General features: G+C 33.8%; 1 protein-coding gene across 3 annotated transcripts in view; it reads left to right on the top strand.

Annotated features, from left to right (window-relative positions):
• Positions 1 to 25,377, top strand: part of HTT (huntingtin) — a 225,660-nt gene that overhangs the window by 144,217 nt on the left and 56,066 nt on the right. For all 3 annotated transcript variants that reach the window (XM_074274096.1, XM_074274095.1, XM_074274094.1), the window contains 11 exons: positions 157 to 305; positions 1,059 to 1,195; positions 3,679 to 3,795; positions 5,019 to 5,141; positions 5,378 to 5,616; positions 6,573 to 6,715; positions 10,355 to 10,562; positions 19,960 to 20,101; positions 22,272 to 22,451; positions 23,165 to 23,341; positions 23,609 to 23,685. In XM_074274096.1, the coding sequence (XP_074130197.1) occupies positions 157 to 305; positions 1,059 to 1,195; positions 3,679 to 3,795; positions 5,019 to 5,141; positions 5,378 to 5,616; positions 6,573 to 6,715; positions 10,355 to 10,562; positions 19,960 to 20,101; positions 22,272 to 22,451; positions 23,165 to 23,341; positions 23,609 to 23,685 (1,692 nt within the window). The remainder of the gene's footprint in view (positions 1 to 156; positions 306 to 1,058; positions 1,196 to 3,678; positions 3,796 to 5,018; positions 5,142 to 5,377; positions 5,617 to 6,572; positions 6,716 to 10,354; positions 10,563 to 19,959; positions 20,102 to 22,271; positions 22,452 to 23,164; positions 23,342 to 23,608; positions 23,686 to 25,377) is intronic.

The raw sequence follows: 25,377 nt of genomic DNA, 5'->3' as shown, positions 1-25,377 counted from the left end.
ATAAATTATTAAACTTGCTTAACTCCCCAAATAAGTGAATATGACACAACTAAAGTCACATTTATAATTTGCTCCTAAAGAATAAGTTATTTTGTGTTTTACTTTTGGATTTTTTTTCTTAATTTGTCATCTACAATGACTGTTTTTTGTTTTTAGGGAATCGGAGGCAATTATTCCGAACATCTTTTTCTTCTTAGTGTTGTTGTCTTATGAGCGCTATCACTCGAAGCAGATCATTGGAATTCCTAAAATCATTCAACTTTGTGATGGCATCATGGCTAGTGGGCGAAAAGCTGTAACACATGGTAACTGGAAAAACACTTTAACAGGATAGTCTGTACCAGTCCTGATCTACTTTTGCAACATTACTTTCTACATACTTAACATCAGAGGTTTATTAAGCATAACCTCAATTTAATCAGTTTAATGAGTCTTGTTATTCTCAAACAAAGCTTATAATCAAAGTTAATATGTTTTATATCATTAATTCGGAAGTAGTTTAATGTTTCTGATGAAAGGTACTTCTGAAATATAGTTTATTTCATTTGGTTCTGGTTATTTTGATTAGAGTATATATAGCAAACACTTGGAAAAATCCATTATCTAATATAATAATATGTTTAAATAATTATAATTGTAACATAGTGGTGTTTTATTGAATCTGAATATAGCATCCATTCTTTTGACCTAAAACTTTACATAAATAATGCAAAAAATCATAGAAACTTGTTTTTATTATAGTTTCTCTTCCCCCTCTCCCCCTAGGATTTGGGTTTAAATTTCTTGGAAAAAAAAAAAGTTATTATGAAAATTCTAACACTCTCTTCAAAAGCATTTATTAAACTGGTAGTTAGTTTAGAAAATGTTCAGCTTTCTGTGATGTCATGGTAGCAGGAACAAAAAAAATAATCAGTTTTGAAACTGGTTTGACTTTATTGAACTAAAGTAAAAAAGTAGAGTCAAGTTTAATTTTTTGTTTCTTGGAAAATTCTTTTAAAGTTATCTTTCAAAAGACGACTTATATATACTTTCTATGTTTTATATCTTTATTTTCTCAGCCATACCAGCTCTGCAGCCCATAGTTCATGATCTCTTTGTATTAAGAGGAACAAACAAAGCAGATGCTGGAAAAGAGCTCGAGACGCAAAAAGAGGTGGCTGTGTCCATGTTATTAAGACTTATTCAGTACCATCAGGTGAGAGAAGTATGCCATGTGATGTTATTCCATTTTTTTAAAAATTACCTATTTGGTTATTTGAATGTCAATGATATTTAATTTTGAATCTATTATGATTTATATAGTCCATAAAAATGTACCTATGTGTAGTCCTTGTCAGTTTAGCAAACTGTCATTGAATATCTGTTACATTCTTGGTCCTCTGAATAAGAAATACAAATATAAATGAGATTTGTTTCATGTGACTATGATTATGGCCTATTAGATAGTTTGAGGAATGTGTAAAAACACCTATTACATCAACAATATTAGGTGACTGGTAAGAACAAAGATTTGAAAATTCTGAGGAGGAAAAGAAATCACTTCTCAATGGGAATATTCAAAGAGTCTTTATGTTTCTTGTGGGCATTACTCTTGGACAAGATGCTATTAAGCTGGGGACGGTTTAAAGTTAGACCTCTATAATGTGTCATGGAAGGGTTCCTTGAAAGAAGCAGAGATGGGTCCTGGTCAACATAATGACCACCCATGATTCCAGAGGAATGCTCCCTGACATCTCCTAATAAAGAGGTGGTGGACCTAAGGTACAGAATGAAACACATGGTTTTTGGACATGATCAATACAGAAATTTGTTTTGGTTGCTTATATAAAGATTTTGTTATGGTAGTTTTTTTCCCCACTTAAAATGACTTTTGATAATTGAAAAACAATTAAAATTTTAAAAGTATCAGAGTTAAAAAATAAATTACTTTGGAAAGAATTCCTTTTTTATATGAACTAGTAAAACAGTGGGAATGGTGGTGAAGTTCAGAAAATTAATGGCTCATCTAACCCCTATCTGACTGTAGAATTTTTGAGCAGAATTCTCCAGTGGAGAAAAGGTGGCAGAGTATTGGAATGGTGGAGGAAGAATGGTGAGAGTGTACATATGAGAGAGAGAGAGGAAAGAGTGCATGTGGTGAAAATGTAGCCTTATAATGTTAGATGGGAAATCACTTTGAATCTAATTTGTCTTCAGTTTTGATTACACAGAAGGGAATAATGTGAAACAAATCTGAAAGAGTGTGAGGGTTATTTTGTGGAGGGCCATTAGTGCCAAGGGAGCAAGTCTGTAAGAAGCAACACAGTGTAGGGAGTGAGGAATGATTCAGGCCCTCTTAATGGTACATGCTTGCCTGTAACTGGGGGCAAGCCTTTAAATTCCCAGTCCCTGGGACAACTCTAAGACTGTCAATTAAAGAATAAAGGTCAATATACATTGACTATATCAAGAAAATCACAAGGAATTTTATATTTTATCCCAAAGGCAATAATAAAGTTTTTCATTATGAAAGTGACTTGGTCATAGTTTTTATTTAAATTAGTTGAACAGGTACAAGTGATGAGTTAGGGAAATTAAAATATAAAACCTAGATGTGTAGAATGGGGGGAATGGGGTGGTAGTGGGGAATGTATTTCAGTGCAAACAATTCAGGTTCTGCAGAAGTGGGTCTGGATTCCAATCTTTCCTCTGAGGTTTACTGCTTATATAACCTTAGATAAGTATAGTAGGCTCCCTGGGGCGTGATTTCCTTAGATAAGAATTCGGAAGTTAGACTCAGTGACCTTCAAAGTTTTTTCCAGCTCTAAAGCTGTGACCCATATTATGTAGAAGTGTATTGAGTTGGAGGAGAATGTGTGTGTTAGCAGTTCAGCTAGCAATGTCTGAAATTTTACTTCAATTGGTGCTTCTGTAGTCCATTTGAATAGTTTTTCAATAGTTAGGATTTACTGGTTATGATTATTTGTGTACATCAGCTTTGAACACCTTCACTAATGTGATGTTTTTATAAAATTGTTGAATAAGACTGACATCTATGGCTAGTGATCAGGTTGAATTACAACTATTTGATAGTGGCATTGAATATTCCCTAGAGTTCACATAATATAAACGGAATGAATATTCTATATGGGTATGGCATATGTTTTTAAACTTGAATTATTACTGAAACATCTGCAGCTATAATTTCTTCAGTATTTCAGGATATCCATGATTTGATCAGTATCCATACTGATCTTTATTGGGGCAGGTTTCAGTCCTTTCATGTCTTTTCTTTTTGGTCAGTTCATCTTTCTTTAAATCCTTGGTTGAATATTGACCCTATGTTATCAATCTTTCTCTAGTTCTTTAAATATTTCATAGATACCACTCCGACACTCAAGATTGTCTATTTGTTATGATTTACCCACATCCTTTTCCCATAAAAAATGTCCTTGATAAAATCTTTTAAATCAATTTTTGAGTGCAAGTCATTCTTGATAATCTGCTACTGCCCTCTTGGTTCTCTGGGATTCTTTCCATTGCCCTTTGAACTACATGCATTTTTGAAGTTTTCATATCTTTATATTTCTTCTTCATTGTTATTAATAATGCACAAAAAAGTAATGGTAAATTATGTGTACTAATATAATATTTGTACTGTCCAGATTTATTTTTAATAGTATAAAAATACTTTTTAAGGTATTAGAGATGTTCATCCTGGTCCTTCAGCAGTGTCACAAGGAGAATGAAGACAAATGGAAAAGATTATCTCGACAAATAGCTGACATCATTCTTCCAATGTTAGCAAAACAACAGGTTTGTTCAAAATTTTTAATTTTTAGGAGCTAATAATACAATATTTGCATATATATTTTATAATCATACTTTATTTTAACTTCATTTAAAAATTTTTAGTTCCCAATTCCTTTACCCCCCTCCCTCAGTCTATTGAGAAGGGAGTCATATACAACATATTTTCATGTTAACCATGTAATGCCATATATTTTGAGTGGAGGTCTTTTACTTGTAAAAGGTGATTGATTGTCATTAGCTTTTATATTGACTAATCAATCTGTCAGTCAGTCATTAAACTCTATGTTTTAGGCTCTGCTTAGGGATGGATGTGAATACAAATAGTGAAATAATCCCTTTCTAATAAGGAGCTTACCTCTTAATGGGGGAGACAGCAAATTCATATTCACACCATAAATACAGAGTGAATAAAAACATATAAAGAAAAAATAGTTAAATACAGAATAGTTTTGGAGGGAGGGCACTAGCAGCGTGAGGATAAGGAAAGGCTTTGAATGGAAGAAACTGTTAATTTTTAAGGAAGCAAAGGACCCTATAAGAGAAAAAGAGAGAATGCATTCCAAGCATGTAGAAAATTTGATGTAAAGATACAGATGGGAGATGGAGTGTTGTATTTGGAAAATAAAAACATGTCTAGATTCATGCTGACCATTCCGTTACTTACATTAGAATATTGGATTCCTCTCTTCTGCCTCAGGTAGATGTTAATTTAAAAGGAAAATATACTGCTTAACTTTCTTTAGCTTTGTGGAGGAGATGGCAATTGAGTTAGACTTACTGGGATGGGTAAAGGAGAAGAACTTCCAGGGCTTTGCAGGCAGGAAATCCCAAAATAGCAACTCTCCTTAATAAAACAGGATAAATACCATCTCAATATACAAAAGCAAGTATGGCAGCTCACACTGTGTGTTCATAGTAAAGTGTGACATGTTAGGCTATAATTAAATAAACAGAGATGACAAAGTTTTCACTTTCTCTTCCAGTCTGAGCTTTTATAATGCAGCCAATCAAGTAAAATTTTGTTGCACATAGAATGAAGGGCTCTATCAATAATCTTAATTGAATTATTATTATCTGACTGAAGAAATAAGAATTCTTATAGTGAAGAATAGAGATATTGAAATGTTCTTGCCTTTATTTAATTTTTTTTTTTTTTTTTGTAGACTGATTTTTGTAGCATTGCCACTTGACATTAAAAAATCTTATAAAATTATTGATTTTTGCAGATGCATATTGATTCTCATGAAGCCCTTGGAGTATTGAACACTTTATTTGAAATATTAGCTCCTTCATCCCTCCGTCCTGTAGACATGCTTTTACGAAGTATGTTTATTACTCCCAATACAATGGTGAGTATAAAAGAGATTGCATTATTGCCATGTTGAAATACTTCTAAGTCAGGCGATTATAATTATTGTGAAAACGTAAGTAGCTACTTGAAAATAGTATAAAAGCAAGCAATTTCTCTACAAGAAGAAACATTCTTCAGAATATAGTAGATGAGGAATACCTGCAAATTTACTTCATCTTTTTTCCTTTCTTTTCATAATATTTTATTGTAATGTTTTTGTTCTTTTCTCTTTAGGCATCAGTGAGTACTGTTCAATTGTGGATATCAGGCATCTTAGCTATTCTGAGAGTGCTTATATCTCAATCAACTGAAGACATTGTTCTTTCTCGGATCCAGGAACTCTCTTTTTCCCCTTATTTAATCTCATGTCAAGTAATTAAAAAATTAAGAGATGGAGGTAGTAGCTTGCCAACACCAGAAGATCAAAGTGAAGTGAAACAAGTCAAATGTTTGCCAGAAGAAACATTTTCTAGGTAAGTGCTCAAATCATGTAAGGCCCTGTAATTTTTTCTTGTATATAGTTTCAGGTCATATGGGACAGAAAGTTAACAAGTGTTGTTTAAGTTCCATTTTATAGATGAAGAAACAAGTATTATAAATGTGCTACTGAAAGATAGTATACTTATTAAGCAACACTTGGGTTCTGATTTCTATGCTCACTGCCATCAAAGAGGCCAAAATTTGGTTAATATGCATTCCTTACTCTCTCTAGGACTCTATGAGCATTTATTAGGTTATAGAGATCATGGCTTGACTGAAATGGATCTTCTACAGTAGAAGAACCAGACTGTTACATTAATTCTTAGCATGAATTAATCTATAAGGGTTTAAAATATTGATTTAATTATAATCAGTAGTCTCTCATACAAAGGCTTTCACTTCCTGTTTGTACAAATCATGCTCTTTAGAAAATATACAGAAATACCTTATTGTGTGCCATCTACTAAATAGCTCTTCAGTTGCTAATTTACTGTGAAATAAGAATTGTGGAGATAAGGTGATGAGAAGGAACCAAATATAGCTGAGTTGTTGATCAGGTACCTTTCAGATTTCCACATTCTTCCTCTACTAAACTTATGTATATAAAAAACATTCACAAGCATGTGTTCAGGAGCTTGTTAGACCCATTCTTCTCGATATCGTTGTTATTAGGGGCGCTATTATTCTCCTGGTGACTTTCATTTGAAATTTCAGTAACACCTTGGATTTTTACTTTTCTTTTTACTGCCACATCCAGTGTGACCAAATACTGCTTCTCCTTTGTAAATATCTCCTTGTGCTCAGGTCCATGTCCCTTACTTTTGGTCAGGTCTGGATTCTTGTATTAAATTCCTCAGTGCATACTAATTTTGGGGAAAGAGGGTTGTCTGTAATTTCCACATGATTTGGTAATAACCTCCTGGCTTAACCCACTCACTATTTTTTCAAGATTCCTTTTACAGCTGGTGGGCATTCTTCTGGAGGATATTGTCACAAAGCAGCTTAAAGTGGAGATGACTGAGCAACAGCACACGTTCTATTGCCAAGAACTGGGCACCCTGCTGATGTGCCTGATACATATCTTTAAGTCAGGTAGGGACCCCAGAACGGCCTCTTAGTTAGTGCTCTTCTGTGCACTCTCTGACATCATAGACTTCCTGGAGGCTGCACTGCAGGTGGTAGTGCCTAACACTAGCCATGCACAAGGAAACAATAATAATGAGAACAGCTTCCATTTTTATAGTATCTACCATGTGCCAGACACTGGGGTAAGTGCTTAACAAACATTATCTCATGTAATCCAATAATTTTGTGGGAGGCAGGGACTGGTATTATCTGCATTTTACAAATTGAGAAACTTGAGACAGCAATGAAATGACTCTGTCATGGTCACACAGCTTATACATTTACCTGAGGGCAGGTTTGCATTCAGGTTTTCCAAACAGTGGACCCAGCTGTCTCCTAAGCACTTAGCTGTTGCTGACACTGATGGTGGAATTCTATATCTTCCATGCCAAAATGGATAGTCTTACCATGAAGAGATGATAAGATTTCAAAAGACTGGAATTTATTTTCTGACTCTGTCATTGACTACCTATTTCACTGAGGGCAAGGGATTTTGTCTTCTGAGCTTCAGGTTCCTCATTTGTAAAATGAGACTACTAATCCCCAAAGCACTGGCTATGCAAAATAGGCATTGTAAATGCAATTGCAAAGAATTGTAGAAATATAAACTATTATAATTTGAATAATTTACCTATTTCTTGTTTGTAATAATAGTATTGAAAAATTAGAATGATTTAATAATGTATCTAACCTAGAATTGCTAGTGATTAATTATAATATCCTTTACTTTGTAATCTTATGGGATAAAATAAAAGTTTTTCATTGTTTTTGCTTATGTTCAGAAATTGTATTAGTGATTTCTCTCCCTCTCCTTTATACTTTTCAAACTTATACAGTTATTTTTTACCAAATTTACATAAAAGATGTTTTCCAATAGGAATCAGTGAGGTTGACACAAATTTAAAAAAAATTTACATGCTCCATTTTTGTTTGAAAAACAAGAAACTGTCTGGAATTTTAGCTGTAGGTTAAATTATCTAGAGGAGTAATGGATTTAAAATGTTAGAGATTGACTTGTAAAGAAAGAGTTTTAAATGCTAAACTGAGAGATTCGGATTCTATCTAGTAGTCTTGGGGAACTGTTGATGGTTTTTTAAATCCCAAATTGTGTTTTAAGAAGTTGAGTCTGGAAACACCTATAAGATGATTTAGAAGAAAGAGACTATCCTCTAAGTTCATTTGATAAGTAAGAGATAATAAGCACTTGAAAGAGGGTCTTAACTATTGCAATGTTAGTGCAATGTCTATACCTACTGACAATGGTGCTCTGGTTTTGAAGTTCAAGTCTTATTTCTTGAAGTCTGGTAAGTTCTTAAATAGGTTGCTAAGCCCTTAATCAAAATTCTATCTTTTTCTACTTTTTGTATATAAAAAAAATGGTAGTATTTTTCAAAAAGTACTGAGATTATCATTAAGTACTGTTTTGATTTTTTTAGATCCTTAAATAGATATTTGTATAACTTTTTTCAGGGATATTGCTAAATATAAAACCCTAAAATAAACCAAGGCCTGGGAGTTTTTTGAGTACTTCAGAAAATATTTGTGAAATAGGAGGAATTTATTTTATGCTTTTATATTTGTTTTATAAGTTCTAGAATGTCTCTTCTGCAGGACACTAGATGGCAGAATTATTACAGACTTATAATAAGTTGTCATAAATCTTGTTACACTTTCATATTCATAGGGTTCATTTGAAATGAGCTGTTGTTACAGCTTCTATGGGTCAGCCAAGCTGGCTTCTCTGTTTCTCTCTTACAACCCTCTATCTATATATGCATGTTTGAATCTTCCCCACTTCTTTTGAAGCAGGGACCAATTTATTTATTTATTTATTTTTGGTCTTTGTATCTTTAGTGTCTAGCACAGTGCTTCATTTGTAGTAGATATGAAATAAATGCCTTGTTAAATGAATACCTTGCAAGTGGTTGCAGGGTACAGTAGAAATTTGGAAGCATCAGATATCAATAGCTTTTTCATAATTTCCCCAAATTTAATTTCTGACCACTTGGGCAAGAACGACAATATTGGAGAAAAAGGGTTTTTGATCACATTCAAAGAATTAAGGAGCAATCATTTTATTGAATTGGGTGAATCATTCCATCCCAGTCTTACCCTTACTTAGGTTATATGGTATGTGAGAGTTATAGTAACTTCAGGATAAGTGCTGTTTGATGCCATAGCTGGGAGAACTTAAAAACATGTATAACTGCATTTGTATTTTTGACAAAAAAGAGGACAAATGAAATCATTTAGTCCCTAGAGGGCTTTTACCCCAAACACAGAGAAATCTGGCATGAAGTCTTGTTGAAATGGTTATTAGACACATTGCTTCAGTGCTGTTATTTTTCTGTTTTCTTAGGATGATTCATTTTATGCCAAAGAGTTTTGAAGGGAACAGAAAATAGTCTGGTAGTGTGTCTTAAAAACTCATATGCCCATGGCATGATGTTGGCCACCATGTTTTTATTTTCTCTACTCTAGGGAATTTGTTATTTTGAACTATGTGGCTTTTAGGGAAATTTTTCTTCCTCTATTTTCATCAAGAATAGGATCCACCTATTATGAAAGGATTTCAGGGCATGGTGACCATGAATGGCACATGTGTTCTCTGGCTAAGTGGCTTGCTTTATGTTGAGGAAGGGGATGGCGAGGTTGGTATACAGTGTCATACTGCTCTCAGGGTTAGCAGTCTGGGGTGGAGAACCATTCATTGTCCTGCTTTCATAGCCAGAAATTGATGGCTCTTGTCCCAAGGCCTTTGGGATCTTTAAGTGCCGAAGTCGGCCTTAGTATGTTAGTGGCGTGGAGATAGAAGGATGAGGGGAGGAATAAATTCTTTTTTTGGCTACAAGAAGGCCAGTGTGCTTGTCTTATTTTTAGAACTTCACTAATTATCATCGTCATCATCATCACCAATACCGTCACCATAACTGGCAATTTTATAGTACTTTAAAGTTTGCAAAGGACTTTACATTTTATCTTAAATTAACCTCACAACAACATATGAAATAGGTGCCACAGATCTGTCCCCATTTTATAGGTGAGTTGACTGAGATTCAGAGTTTGTCAGTTACTCACTCACATAGTTACTAGTATGTCTGAGGTGAGATCTGAGTCTTTGTAACTCTAAGACCAAGTTTGTCTTTTACACTAAAACTTAGAATCCTTCCTCAGTATACTATGACACTTCTGCTGATCAGTCACCAGCTTTCCCCAACAGGCATGGACAACCCCCTTCCCCCCTGCCCCCTTTCTTAGTTCTGATCTCTGTACTGTCTTTTGCCTGTATTTCCAACTTTTCCAGCTATGCTTGGCTAGCAAGAGGCTAGGCTCTGCTATCAGAGCCTTTACAAATTGATGGACATCTTCATTGCATAGTAAAGTCTAAGAGGAAGATTTTAGTAGAAATATAAATTAATGTCGATTAAAGATTCTGGAATCCTTTTGTTGAAATTCCATGTCCCTAAATACCTTGAATTTTTCAATGAAAGAAAATCATCTACCTTTTTTAAAATCAACTTTTCTTTAGGTATTTAGAAATTGAATTGCAATGAATATATAAGGGATTTCTTCCCCTAAATTGTTTAATTTTTCTTTGGTTTCCAGGAATGTTCAGGAGAATCACTGCAGCTGCAACTAGACTCTTTACAGGAGATGGTTCTGATGGCACTTTTTATACCTTGGAAAGCCTGAGTGAACTGGTTCGGTCTATGATTCCTACACATCCTTCTTTAGTGCTCTTGTGGTGTCAGATTCTCCTCCTTGTCAACTATACCAACTATAACTGGTGGTCCGAAGTGCATCAGACACCAAAGTAAGAATTTAAAACTAATTGTTCCAGGTGCTAGGTAGGCATTTAGCATGTAAAGCACTAGCATTTCAAAATATGCCTATACCCGGGTATGCCTATTTCAGGATTATGGGAACTGTGTTGACTTCTACTTTATATGAATCTTTTACTATATAGTAGTTGGATCCTATATAAGCTGTAGAACATGTGCTCTGACAAGGTATTCCATGTAGTAGTTTCTTTATATAAGGGGCTTTCATTTCTGAGGCTTTGTTTTGTGTTTTGTTTTGTGTGGTTTTTGACATTTTTCCATTAAATAGTTATTTTTGTAATGGTGTTGCCATAATATCCCTTCTACTATGTTCTAGTTTTTAAATTGATTCCATAGTTAAGATATTTCACAATATCCTAACTTCATTATCAGTTAAATGTTTAAATATGGGGCTTGTTATGCTTAATAAAATAATTAGGTAGAAAAATTTTAAGTAGTTTAGGAAAAATTCATGTCAACATTGAAGAGCACAGGTTATATGGGCTACCTCAATTTATATTGATAGATAGAAGGAAATCTAGACATGATAGTGTGATAGATCACCCACATTTTGCTACTTAAACTTATAGAATCTTCATGCATTGAATTTTAGAAGTTCAAGAATGAAAAATCATCTCACTTTTTTTTGTTTCACTTTTATATTCAAAACTCTCCTTCCTTGCCTGTGGTCTGACATTCATACAAAAGTTAAGTGGCTTACCTAGAATTACACAGTTGGTAATTGTCTGAACCAGTCTTGAATTTAAGTCTTTCAGACTTGAGCCTCGGTACTCTTGTGCGCCCAGGAAGGTGAAAGAGTTTCTATCTCCTTATAGAGTATTATACCTACTACTTTTTTACTGCTCATAAAGAGATTTTAGGTATTATTATTTATTCTTTTACAAAGGAACTGAAAAGCAGTGCCAGTTATTTTCCTCTTGGTAAGTGGAACACTTCTCTCATGTTTTCTTTAAGAATCAGCAGCAATAACACACTTTGCTCCCCCAGAAGTGCTCCCAAATGAGAGCTTTGCTCAGCATGCTTATGAACTGGTCAGGTAAATGCTGTTTGGAGGGCTTTCTCTTATACCAGCTGGGAATTATGAATTCTGAAAATATTAATTAAGGCTCTTTGCATTTCTGTGCATGATCTTGGATAACTCACTCGCTTTCCTTCAGTTTTCTTCCCTCCCCCCCACCCCGAAGATGCCCTTTTATGTTCTGGCATGCTTTGATTTTTCTCCCACAATCATATTAGCCAGGCTAATTTCCTTAAATGTTCAAGTCACTGCATTTTAATTTCCGATACACTGAGTAAATACAAACTTAAATTCTCTTCCCTTTTCCTATTTCTTTCTCTTGTGCTCCCCTACCTCATCTCCAATCATGAGCTTTACTCTATAGTGTATACATTTCTTGATTTAAGTGCTTATGTGCTTTCTGCTCTCCACCACAGGCTTTGTGGATGAGTTCACAGTTCTTTGTTCTTCATCACTTTTGACTTTTAAATGTGTCTGTAATATCACTTTTTTGTCTGTTCCAGTGTTTTCTCATCCTAATGGTTGCAAATTCTGTATTGAAGTTCAGATGAAATGTGTTTTCAGAGGAAAGGTGATCTCATGGAAAGAGCATAGATTTAGAGTCAGCAGTCTGGTGTTTCAGTCATAATTCTGTCATGCCCTAGCTGGTACCAACTCACTTTATCTTTCCATGGTTCAGTTTCCTTATTTGTAAAATGGAAAAATCCCTTTTTTGCCTTCTTTGACAAGGCAGAGAATTGTAAACATATGAAAAAACTTCTAACCAAAAAGTACCATACAAATAGTTTATTATTCCCTAATGAAGTCATTGACGTTTGATCTATTCTAATTTTCAAGAGTTTTTGCTTGGACAAAGCTGTATACCATTTGTACTAAGCCTTTAAATTTCCTTTCTTCCAAAGCCTTTGTTTCCTTTCTTCCCAAACTCTTATTCTTCTTTCTTCCTCCCTCCCTCCCTTCCTTCCTTCCTTTCCTTCTTTTTGTTGAAGTACTCTCATTCTACTTATATAAACATTTTAAAAACTCTTGCTTCATTTCTTCCAGGAATTCTTGTTGTGTTTGTGCTCAGGTTGTGGTTTTCTCTAAGGCTTTACTTGTCAGTATTTTGGAGGTACTCTTTTTTCTGCCTTTATGTCTTGTCCTTTCCTCATTATGGAGGACTTCCTTTTTGATTTGCTCATTGTTTCAATTTACTTCGTGACTTTGAACTTGATGTTATAGCTGAGCTCTGCAGTACTTCTGGAGGGAATGTCTAGGCTGGTTTTGTTGTCTCTTTTTTTGGATATCAAACATTGTGTTTTTCCAGAACCTTGGTGACATTTTGGGGACTTTAAAGTTTTCCATATTTCTAAAGTGATCTAACCCAGGGCATATTTTGATTGCTGCTCCTTTTGAATTCATAACCTAATTTTGTGTCTGCACAAAGTAGACTACTGATGGATTTCATCCCTAAAAGGAAGCTGGAAATCTCACTTGGGTCAAAGAGCCAGAATTATAGGGTCTAGAACTGTTGCTTTGATTATTCCTTTGCAGGCTAGGCTAGATGTTAGAATTGAATTCCTATTCTGAGCTTGATGTTTGAGCCACACTTCTTCTGCTGTTGGCTTCTAAACTGAGGATCTCCCTACTTGGAACTTTTCTTTCAGTTCTAAATCTATGATCCTTTGACCAGGATGGTAAAAGCCACAACAAACTCAGTGGTACTTTGATGTATTTAAATTTTTGAGAGAAAGATAGCAGTACTTAAAATTTGTCAGACCCTGCCTGAACTGTTATTTCAGTGCATTTCACAATTTCAGCTTAAAGTATGCTGCATTACTTTTAATGATGTTTTTGAATGTTTGAAATATATTTTTTATGTATTTGTACTTTTGGCTTTGCCAGTAATTTCTCAAACTATTTTCTTTGATTTTCTATGTAGTTGCCTATTAATTCTCTTGGTTCTGTTAGTGATTGAAATGTTTAACCAGCTCACAATGTAAACTTGAATAATGTGGAATTTGATTGAGTGTAAATTATAAAATGATACCAGGTCATATGCAAACTACGGTTCAGTTAATATGATATGTATGAGCTAGTTGCAGGTTTTAATATGTCATCCTCTGCATGGCTTAGCAATAGTTTAATTTTTTAAAAAAAGAACCCTTAGCAAAATGGATAAAAGGAAGAGTACTTCCTACAGAAGGACTTTCAGCTAGAGAAAACAAGAAACTTTGTTACATTAAAATAGTTTGATGCAATTGCATGGCAGGAATGTGGTCATAGTAACTCTAAAATAGGATGAGATATCAGAACTCAAAATGCCTGAATCTACTAAATGGAATAGTATAAAACACCCAGCAAAACAAAAGAAAAAGTTAGTTCCATCTGCTTTTTTTGTGATTTGTAAACAACTATAAGAAATAGAAGTATTACAGTGCTAGAAATGGAGAAACTTGTAGTTAAATTAAATGAAGATTGCAATCAGAAGTATCTTTCTCTTAGAGCAGCCATTAATAGAAAAGCTTCAAATTTATTTAAGGCAGTGAAAGAAAATGGAAATGAAGTGGATAGTGAAGAAACTTTTATGACAAACATTGACGTTGGTTGGATTGCTTTAATAATAGTTTTAAAAATACAGTTGCATAATGTTAAAATGACCAGAAAGGCAGTCAGTATGACTGGCTGCTAAATAGTCTGATATTTTGAATCCAAGAATCAAAGAAGGTGGATACATGAGCAAATTTGTAATATGGATGAAGCAGGCTCATTCTAGAGGAAGACAGTATCTAGAACATATATTTCTTTTTTTTTTTTTTTTTTTTCCTATCAAATTCCTTCCACGACGCAAACATGGTACTGATACCCAAACCACGCAGGATGAAGACAGAGAAAGAAAATTATAGTCCAATCTAATTAATATTGATGCAAAAATCCTAAATAAAATTCTAGCAAAGAGACCACAGAAAATTCATCCCCAGAACAACACACCACAGCCAAGTAAAGATTTATACCAGGAATGCAGGGCCGGTTCAATACCAGGAAAACTATTAGCATAAATGACTGTATCAATAACCAAATTAACAAAAACCATATGATTATCTCAACAGATGCAAAAAAAGCATTTGATAAAACCCAACACCCATTTCTAATAAAAACATTAGAGAGTATAGGAATAAATGGACTTTTCCTTAAAACAGTCAGTAGCATCTATTTAAAACCATCAGCAAGCATCATATGTAATAGGGATTAACTGGAATCATTCCAATAAGATCAGGGGTGAAACAAGTCCGCCAACTATCATCATTACTATTTAGTATTGTATTAGGAATGCTAGCTTTGGCAATAAGAGAAGAAAATGAGATTAAAAGAATTCGAGCAATGTAATGAGGAAACGAAATGATCACTCTTTGCAGATATGATGGTATACTTAGGGAATCAACTAAAAAACTATTAGAAGCAATCCACAACTTCAGCAAAGTTGCAGGATACAAAATAAATCCACACAAATCATCAGCATTCTTATACATCACTAACAAAATCCAACAGCAAGAGACACAAACAGAAATTCCATTTTAAATAATTGTCAATAGTATGAAATGTTTGGGAATCTACCTGCCAAGGGAAAGTCAGGAAATAAGCAAAACTACAAAACACTTTCCACGCAAATAAAGTCAGATCTAAGCAATTGGAAAAATATCAAGTGCTCGTGGATAGGTCGAGCAAATACAATAAACATGACAATACTCCCCAAACTAATATATTCATTTAGTTCTATACCAATCAGACTCCCAAGAACCCATTTTACTGACCTAGAAAAAAATAACAAATTCATCTGGAAAAACAAAAGGTCAAGAATTTCAAAGGAATTAATGAAGAGAAAGGCAAATGAAAGTGGCCTAGCTGCACCAGATCCAAAATTATATTATCAAGCAGCAGTCATCACAACCATTTGGTACTGGCTAAGAAATAGAGCAGTTGATCAGTGGAATAGATTAGGTTCACAGAACAAAATAGTCAATGACTATAGCAACCTAGTATTTGACAAACCCAAAGGCCCCAGCTTTTGGGATAAGAATTCCCTATTTGACAAAAATTGCTGGGAAAATTGTTAACTAGTGTGGCAAAAAGTAGACATAGGCCCATACCTAATGCCGTATACAAAGTTAAGGTTGAAATGGGTTCATGATTTAGAAAAAAAGAATGATATAAAGAAATTAGAAGAACATAGGACCTCTCAGAAGGAACCTCTCAGATCTGTGGAGGAGGAAGGAATTTGTGACCAAAGAACTAGAGATCATTATTGATCACAAAATAGATAATTTTGATTATATTAAGTTAAAAAGGTTTATACAAACAAAACTAAGGCAGACAAGATTAGAAAGAAAGCAGTAAACTGGAAAAACACCTTTACATCCAAAGGTTCTAACAAAGGCCCCATTTCCAAAATAGAGAATTGACTCAAATTTATAATAGTAGAACATATATTTCTAAGAAAACTCAACATTAAAAGGGTCTAAGGAAGGATTGCATAACACTTTTATTGAGAGATATTACAGAAAGGGATTTTAAATTTAAAAGTCATTCCTTCTTTATTGGTCTCAGAGGTTTCAATCATTGTTCAATTCCTGTTGTTTGTCACTTAATATGAGAAAGTATGTGTAACTTAAATTATTTTTGAAGACTGGTGTTCAAGATATTTTAGCCCAGCTTTTGAAAATATTGCAAGGGCAAATATGTTCCATTGAAAGAATTATTGATTTTTAGCCAAGGTTCCCCCGGTCATCTAATGATACTTGGTTCATTTTATGAGAATGTGGGCATACAAATTCACTGTGATGTTTATAAAACTCTGCACCTAGTAGTGTATATACAAAGACTTAAAGAGAGAACATTTCAGTCTATCATGCTAAAATATTTAAATGACCATAATGATGTTAGGTATGATATTTGGTCATTTTTATTCTTAAAAAATTTGCTTTCTATAGTTTTCTTTTTTATGATAAAGTTGAATCCAAAAATATTTTTCTTATGCTTTCCTTTTATACATTAAATGGAGTAAAAACTTATTTTTAAGCATTTTCATTGAATATTTCCATTGAGCGTAACTAGTAACCATATTTTGCAGACTGTTAATAGTATGGTATTTAAATAATGTTATTACTTTACCAGATTCATTATTTGTACTATTATGAACTTAGCTACATTGTGGGACTTAAATATTTAATAAAAATTTTTTTTTAATCTAAATCTATAATAAGGAGAACCACTGGTTTTTCCTTTAGCCTATGGACACCTAGAAAAAATTATTGAGACCTGAATCTCATTGACCTGAGAATTTTGGGAACCTCAGATCAAGTTGTTAGAATTCACTCTTTCTTCATATTAAGACTTTACTTATCATTTTGCTTGTTGAAAATTTTTAATTGGATACAGTCTTCTTTAACAGAGAGAGATCCCTCATAATGTATCTTGATTTTAAAAGGATATGTGTAAAACATGAAAGAAAACTGTGGCACATAAGGTAGAAAGAATTATAGAGTTGTATGAATCCCCTGATGATGGTATTAATTGACTATCAGTTCAGTGTGCATTCTGGTTTCTTAAAATACAAAATCAGTGTCCTGTATCTTTTGCAAGTTATTTCCTGGATAATGCCTTCAGTGTCATTGTATGGATGTTACCACTGGAAATGTTCTATAGTCAGTAGCCACTATATGTCATTCTGGTGTCCCATAGGTCACTGGCAATTTTAATGATTTGGATCCATGGCAGTCCCCGATTCAATACAGCATAACACCATTGGTGTTTAAAAGATAGAATGATAGTGGTGGTGGGTGGGTTGAGTTGTTGTTGTTTTGTCTCAGAGATTTGGAATTTTGTGGAATTGTTCAAGTTATTCTTTAGTTCCAGAATGCAGTTTAGCCTCTCTTCTTCATTACTATTTAGTTCATGAGCTAGCTAATTTTCTTATCTCCAGTTCTTGCCCAAAGAGCCACAGTCATCAGAATTGATCATCGCACAATCTTGTTGCCATTTTCTCTTGGTTCTCCTCACTCAGTTTCTAGTTCCTTGCCACTACAGAAAGGACTGCTACAAACATTTTTGCGCATGTGGGTCCTCTTCCCTTTTTAATGATCTCTTTGGGATATAATAGAGACACTGATGGATCAAAGAGTATGCCTTTTGTTTGCCCTAAGTTTTGAGGGTGTTCTCAGTGCTTTTAAAAGAAAAATCAAGTCTGAGTTGCATGGTGACAAGGTCTAGTCAAGTCAATACATATTTATTAAGTGCCCGCTATGTTCCAGACTCTGATAAGCATTTAAGAAAGACAAAAATAATTCCAATACTCTAAAAATTCATTCTTATGGAAGGAACATACAAACAGGATGTTTGTTGAATAAATGTTAGAAATTACAGAGAAAGACACTAACATTAAAAGAGACTTAAAGAAGCTTCTTGCAGAAAGGGGATCTTAGTTGAAATTTGAAGGAAGTTGAGGAAGCTAGGAGGAATGGACAAGAAGGGAATGAATTTCATTAATGAAGTGCGTCCAGTAAATACTGACATAGAAGATGGAATATCTTGTGGGAAGAACAGCAAAGAGGTCAGTATCATTGGATATAGAATATGTGTAAAAAATAATATTAGCTAGAATTGAAATAGTGTTGTAAGTCTTTCACAGTACTTTCACAAATACTCTCTCCTTTTAACCTCACAGCAATCTGTGAGGTAGGTGCTATTATGATCCATTACTGCTGAGGTAGTCCTGTTTGTTAAGTGATTTGTTCAAGATCATAAAGTGTCAGAGGCCACATTTGAACTGAAATCTTCTTGACTCTAATTTTGTGCACTGTGATGCCTCTTAGCTGACTTGGAAAATAGAAAGGTTGGAAGGGACCAGTTTATGAAGGGCTTAAAAAGCCAAACAAAGCAGTTTATATTTGATTCTGGAAATGATAAATTAGCCTATTGTTTCGGGCACTGCAAATTTTAAAATATAAAAGTATTTTACTTTGTATATCAATTTTACAATAATCTGGGTATTTGAAAAGTCTTAATACAGTTACAAACTATAATTGCTTGTTATTTTTTATTATAACGTAAAGCTGTGTTTTAAGACTTTGGGACACTTATATTATTACAAATGTTTTTAAAAAAACACAAACTGTGTTTTTTGCAAGTCTTAGCATCAAAGCACCATTTTGTTTTCAGTATTCACATCAACCCATACTTTATGGTATTTGTGTTGATACATGACAGTGTTTTTGGTATTCATGTTGATACATGACAGTATTTTCTTTCTTTCTTTCTTTCTTTCTTTCTTTCTTTCTTTCTTTCTTTCTTTCTTTCTTTCTTTCTTTTTTTTCTTTCTTTTCTTTCTTTTCTTTCTTTTCTTTCTTTTCTTTCTTTTCTTTCTTTTCTTTCTTTTCTTTCTTTTCTTTCTTTTCTTTCTTTTCTTTCTTTTCTTTCTTTTCTTTCTTTTCTTTCTTTTCTTTCTTTTCTTTCTTTTCTTTCTTTCTTTTCTTTCTTTTCTTTCTTTTCTTTCTTTATAGTTTTTATTTACCAGACATATGCATGGGTAATTTTACAACATTGACAATTGCCAAACCTTTTGTTCTAATTTTTCCCCTCCTCTCCCCCTCTCCCCCCCCGACAGGTTGACTAATACATGTTAAATATGTTAAAGTATAAATTAAATACAATATATGTATACATGTCCAAACAGTTGTTTTGCTGTACAAAAAGATTCCAACTTTGAAATGGTATACAATTAGCCTGTGAAGGAAATCCAAAATGCAGGCGGGATTGGGAATTCTATGTAGTGGTTCATAGTCATCTCCCAGAGTTCTTTCACTGGGTGTAGCTGGTTCAGTTTATTACTGCTCTATTGGAACTGATTTGGTTCATCTCATTGTTGAAGATAGCCACGTCCATCAGAATTGATCATCATATAATATTGTTATTGCCATGTACAATGATCTCCTGGTCCTACTCATTTCACTCAGCATCAGTTCATGTAAGTCTCTCCAGGCCTTTCTGAAATCATCCTATTGGTACATGAAAGTATTTTCAAGAAAATATAAGATGTAATTGCTTATCCTTAATATTCATATTATCACAATTCCTTTCTTTTGTTTAAATAGAAATTAGGCAATATAATTCATATTGCCTCATCACAGGTTTTCACATCATAGAAACTTCATAAAAAGATCTAACCCTCTTCTCTTTGAGGAAATATCTTGGGGGCAGATGCTTATTGTCAGTGTTAACATTTACATTTCTCTTATAAGTTACTATTTAAAGTTACTTCTTTATGTCCCTGAAATATGGTTACTTGTGCTCACTGTGAACAATATTGTTCCTTCCAGAAGGCACAGTCTTTCCAGTACGAAGCTCCTCAGCCCTCAGATGTCTAGCGATGGTGAGGATTCCCATGTGGCATCTACACTTGGCGTGTGCAATAGAGAGATAGTACGAAGAGGCGCACTCATTCTTTTCTGTGATTATGTTGTAAGTTTTAGTTGGATGAATGATAATGGAATGTATTATTAAAACACCTGACTGTACCTACAATCAACTCTTATGTTATCTAGTTACAAATTCTCTGGTTTTGAGATTATATAATCTTTGATCAATATTTAATTCTAGATTGTTTTTACTCTTCTGGTTTTTTAAGAGGGACAACTTTTTTTTTGTTGCTTATTTGTATGTTCTTGGTCACTGAATATTTGTTTTTGTATTTGTCCTAAAATAAAATTGATCTGGTAAGTATTTGCTCCCAAGTAGTTCCTGAATAAGAAGGATTTGGGAAGTATTTGTTGAGTTTGATTATTATGATATTTTCCCCCCTCCACTGGTTTGGATAATAAAGAGTTGATTGTAGTATACCTCCTTTTTATTTATTTTTCCATCAACAAAATAGATTCATGGTGCTTTGTTAAATACTGGTAGCAAGTTAAGCAAATTTATTTAACTTGAAAATAGTTTTTTCATTGGTATGATTGGTGCTTTTTATTTTGCTTTATACTTAGTTTTCATTCAAGTTAATATGTTTTCTTTCTAGGCTGTTCCACTCTCAAAACCCTTTCAATATCATTCTTTAAGATTTCCTATTCATAGATAGTGTATCAAAAAAAAATACATAGAATGACAAATAAATTTAAGGAACACAAAAGGTGGGGGTGGACAAACCACTTTTTACAATTTTATATAAATGGGTGGTTTTAAAATCTTAAAGATCTTATTTTGTAGTAATATGTAAATATTGTTGAATGAAATAAGAGTATGGGTAACCTTTTCTTTGTAGGTTATATTATATAGCTAGCTTAGCAAATTGATTGTTAAGCTATCATATTTTCTCTTAAATTCCCTTCATAAAGATTATGTCAAAAACTTGGCTATAAAAGTCTTAAGATGCTACTAGGCTCTTGGGCAGGATAATTTTGGTCTTCTGAAGGACTATTATCCTAAGTTCTTTCAATAAACTTTGTTTAAAAAGATTAAAAGAATTGTGAGCTCTGTGCTAGAGAATTCAGTGATGAAAAGCATAACATTTCTTGGCCTCAAGTAGCTTATAGTTTGATAAAGGGAATATTTCTTTTACATAAATGTAAGGTAGAATTTGATTGGGGCAAAGGAAAAATATAGAAAAATACATCGTTTTATCTGATTTTTTTTTTCTGAATAGGAAAATTTGCTTGAGAAACAAAATTAATTAACTCTTGCTGACAATTTTCCAAATTTCTAAGAAGCACAACTCATGCACTGTTTCTTGGTGCTAATAGGGAAGAGAGACCATTGGATTTGTAATCCAGAGACTTGGGTTTGTATAGTGCCCTCTTCCTTTCCTCCCATAATAACTTTGTGACCTTGATCAAGCTATTTTAGCTTCTCTGAGCCTCTTTCTTCATCATAACTATTGGAGTGATACGATTTAACAGTTTCTATCTGCTTCATAAGGTTGTAATTAGCAAAGTGTTTGATAGCTATAAAGTACTGGAACAGTGGGAATTATTTTAGCTCAGGGTTCTTAAACTTTTTCTTTTCACCTGGAAAATTTTTACATGACCTTGAATATATAGGTATATAAATAGGTTTTTGCAAATCAAACATTTACTGGTAATAAATCATAATTGCTTGACACCACACACACACACACACACACACACACACACATACATTCAATTATGAGATCTCATGTGGGATCAAGAACTATAGTTTAAGAGTCTGGACTCTATATCAAGAAGAAAAAGGACTGAAGGATTTGACGGATTTTGATTTCCAATTAAAAACTTTTGAGGCCTCTCTTTTCCATCCACACAATTTGTGGTCCAGGTGTGCTTGTTCTTCCAAAGTGTCCAAAGTGTCATGGATTTATTCTACTTAGAACGTATTTTGCATGAACCACAAGTTCGCTGGACCACAAGTCCAGCAAATAGTTACTGCCATTTAATGCTATCCTGTGACTCTTGTTTAACTTCAAAATTGTTTGACCTTGAAACTTTAGATTTTGTAATTTGAATCTATTCTATAATCCTGAAATTTTTTTGTTTTGTGTTAAGTGCTACTCATTAGTAAAAATTTCATTGTAATCCACATTAAGTTTTTAAGAAATATAGTTTTACAAATATGATCATTTTTGTTTCATAATGAGTAAATTATTATTGTGCTCTTTCTTTAGTGTCAGAACCTTTATGATTCAGAACATTTAACTTGGCTTATTGTGAATCATATTCAAGATTTGATCAATCTCTCCCATGAGCCTCCCGTACAAGACTTTATTAGTGCAGTCCACAGGAATTCAGCTGCTAGTGGACTTTTCATCCAGGCTATTCAGTCTCGCTGTGAAAACCTTTCATCTGTAAGTCTGTACTTGATATACTTATAACAAGAATAATGACATCTCTGGTTCTCACTAGAGATAATAAGAATGTTTTTTTTTTTTAAATTTTCAGTTCTAATTGAATTCAGCAAACACTTATAAAACCACCTTCTGAATAGATATTATTGTGTTAGGATGCTAAAGGAAAAGCAGGTTTAAAATGGAACATGGTCCCTGCCTTTATGAAACTTCTAGCCTAGTTTGAAACATGGAATACATAAAAAGATAATCATAATATGTCAAAACCTATGATAAATTATTAGACATGTTCAGAACATAAAGCTAGATGAAGAGCAGTAGGGAGGGCTTGCCATACGCCTAGGGAGTTGAGGGACATTTTGGAGGAAGTGGCTTTAGAGTTATACTTGAGAGAATTGATAGGAATTTATCAGGCAAACAGTAGGGATGGGATGTGGGTGAGGATGGAGATTTTAGGGTCAGTGGAAAATGGGAGCAAAGACATTAAAGGGAGAGAGCATATTGGGAACACAGAGCATCCAACTCAGCTGGAGCATGGAGTAGAAATAAAGTATGAAATAAAGTATACAATTGTAGAGGGCCTTGATCCCCTTAGCCTGAGCAGTAGAGAGTTGGTTATTACTTTTAAACAGTATTAGAGCAATAGTGAAGTGTTTAACCAAATGCATACTCAGGAAAAATCCTCTGTGATCTTTTCTTCTTCCACACTTTAGCCAACAACACTGAAGAAGACCCTGCAGTGCTTAGAGGGCATTCATCTCAGCCAGTCGGGGGCTGTGCTCATGTTGTATGTGGACAAGCTTTTGTGTACACCATTCCGTGTGCTGGCTCGAATGGTTGACACGCTTGCTTGTCGGCGAGTAGAAATGCTTTTGGCTGCCAATTTACAGGTACAGAAACAAACTCTTGATTTTGATAACTAATTTAAGCTTGCCAGTGTAGTCAGTACGATTACGTGTTTTTATCTGGAATATTTTCTTATTAATGGATAACCTACTAGCTGGGTAAAAGAAGTATGTATTTTTCATTTTTCTTATATTGGTTGTGTGTATCACTTCTGTTTTGGCTGCCTTTTAAAAGATATCTCATGTAATATTTTATTTGATCCTCTTAAAAGTAGAGACATTTTGGTTCATGTATGTCCTTGTTTTCTACAGAACAGCATGTCACAGTTACCTGTAGAAGAGCTGAATAGAATTCAAGAGTATCTCCAAAAAAGTGGATTAGCTCAGAGGTAATACTTTTTAATGCAAGTGAATGCTTTAAGAAAAACCCAGGATCTAAGCATAAAAAAGGCATTTAATTTGGATGGGGGATGTTTAAGTAATTATTGAAATGAAGGAGGACTGTTTTGCAAAAGGTTCATTGTAGCATCTATCTCTTTAAATTGTGTAGTCTCCAATTTAGTATCTGATTTACAAAAACATTCATTTAAAAACATACAAGACTGGAAGAAAATTGTGTTAGAGGTGTTAGGTCATCTGGATTTTCCCCCACCTCATTTCTCTTTTTTATTCTCTCTCTTTCCCTTTGTTTATCTCCCTGTCTTTTTCTCTCTCCCTCTCCCATTCCTACTGCAATCTTTCCTTCTCCTTTAATTTCTCCTTTTCCTTCTTCCTTTCCTCTCAGTTTCTTCATCTGTAAACTATTGAAGGGTAATGACCTCTTTTCTATCTCATTGTATTTTAATTTATAAATCTTAAAACACTATATAAATGTGAGAAGTTGTTGATAGTATTTTTTTAATGACTTTTAAAGAACAGCTATTGCACAAAGCATGGATGAAGATTTGGTCTTGATAAATATTTGATAACAGATGAAGCTACTCATTGTCAAAAAGTTGGATGAGAATTTGGAAATTATTTTCATCTTTCTGATAATTTGGAGTGATTGTCATCTAATTAATTACTGTAGTAGTGAAATAGGAGTCAGAAAAACCAGACTTGGATGTTCTTGATAAACCAAATAATTTCTTTTAGAGTCCCTCAGCTAAATAGAAAAATTGTAAACAGTAAGTAAACCCTATGCTTTCATTAAATTGTCTTTATAGAGTCCAATATAAAATATGTCAACCATGTAGAAGCCAGCACTTTCAGACTTAAAAAATACATTTACTATATCTTTTATTCATTTTCTTGAATATTTGCTTATGTTTTGATACCAGTAGCAAGTTTGTAGAGTATACTTGAGACTTACAAAAATAGTAGAAACAGCAGCAGCAGTAGCAACAACAATAATAATTGTTATAACATAATAATAATAAACTTTTACATATTTTACATTTTACACAGTATTTTGCAAACATAAATAGAGCATTTGTTAAACTTCACTGTGTAGCAATCACTGAGTTAAGCCCTGGGAATTCAAACACAGGTAAGCAAGACCATCCCTGTTTCCCCTGAAGCTTACACTAGAATGTCAGTCAGTCAGCAAGTATTTATTAGGTATCTACTGTGTGCCATGCACTTTGCTGGGTACTAGTGATACAAAGAAAAGTCACTCCCCAGAACAAAAATAACCTCAGCTCCTGCTTTTGAAATTCACAGTCTGATAAAGGTAACAAATTCTAAACAATCATGTATAGAGAAAACATCCAATTTAAAATGCTGATAATCAGCAAAGAGAAGGATTAAAGGGCCTTAGAAAAAGTTTCCTGTAAAAGGTGCATTTTAGTTTGTACTTGAAGAAAAATAAAGAATACTTGAGACTGAGCTGAGGAATGAAAAAATTACAGGCATGGGGGCCTGCCTGTGAAAAAGCTGGGACCTGGGAGCTGACTTGTCTGGAAGGAAGAACAGCAAGGACATCTTACTTGCAGAGGATAGAACTATATATATAGTAAGTGGGACTGGGGAAGAGAGAGCAAAAAAAAGGAGTGAGAAAGAAAAAGAGAGAGGGATAGAAGGAGAGAGAGAGAGTGAAAGAG

This window comes from Sminthopsis crassicaudata, chromosome 6 (genome assembly GCF_048593235.1).
Source record: "Sminthopsis crassicaudata isolate SCR6 chromosome 6, ASM4859323v1, whole genome shotgun sequence".
In the NCBI taxonomy this organism is placed as follows: domain Eukaryota; kingdom Metazoa; phylum Chordata; class Mammalia; order Dasyuromorphia; family Dasyuridae; genus Sminthopsis; species Sminthopsis crassicaudata.
Note: the sequence above shows the minus strand (reverse complement) of the source record. Positions and strands in the feature narration are given on the sequence as shown.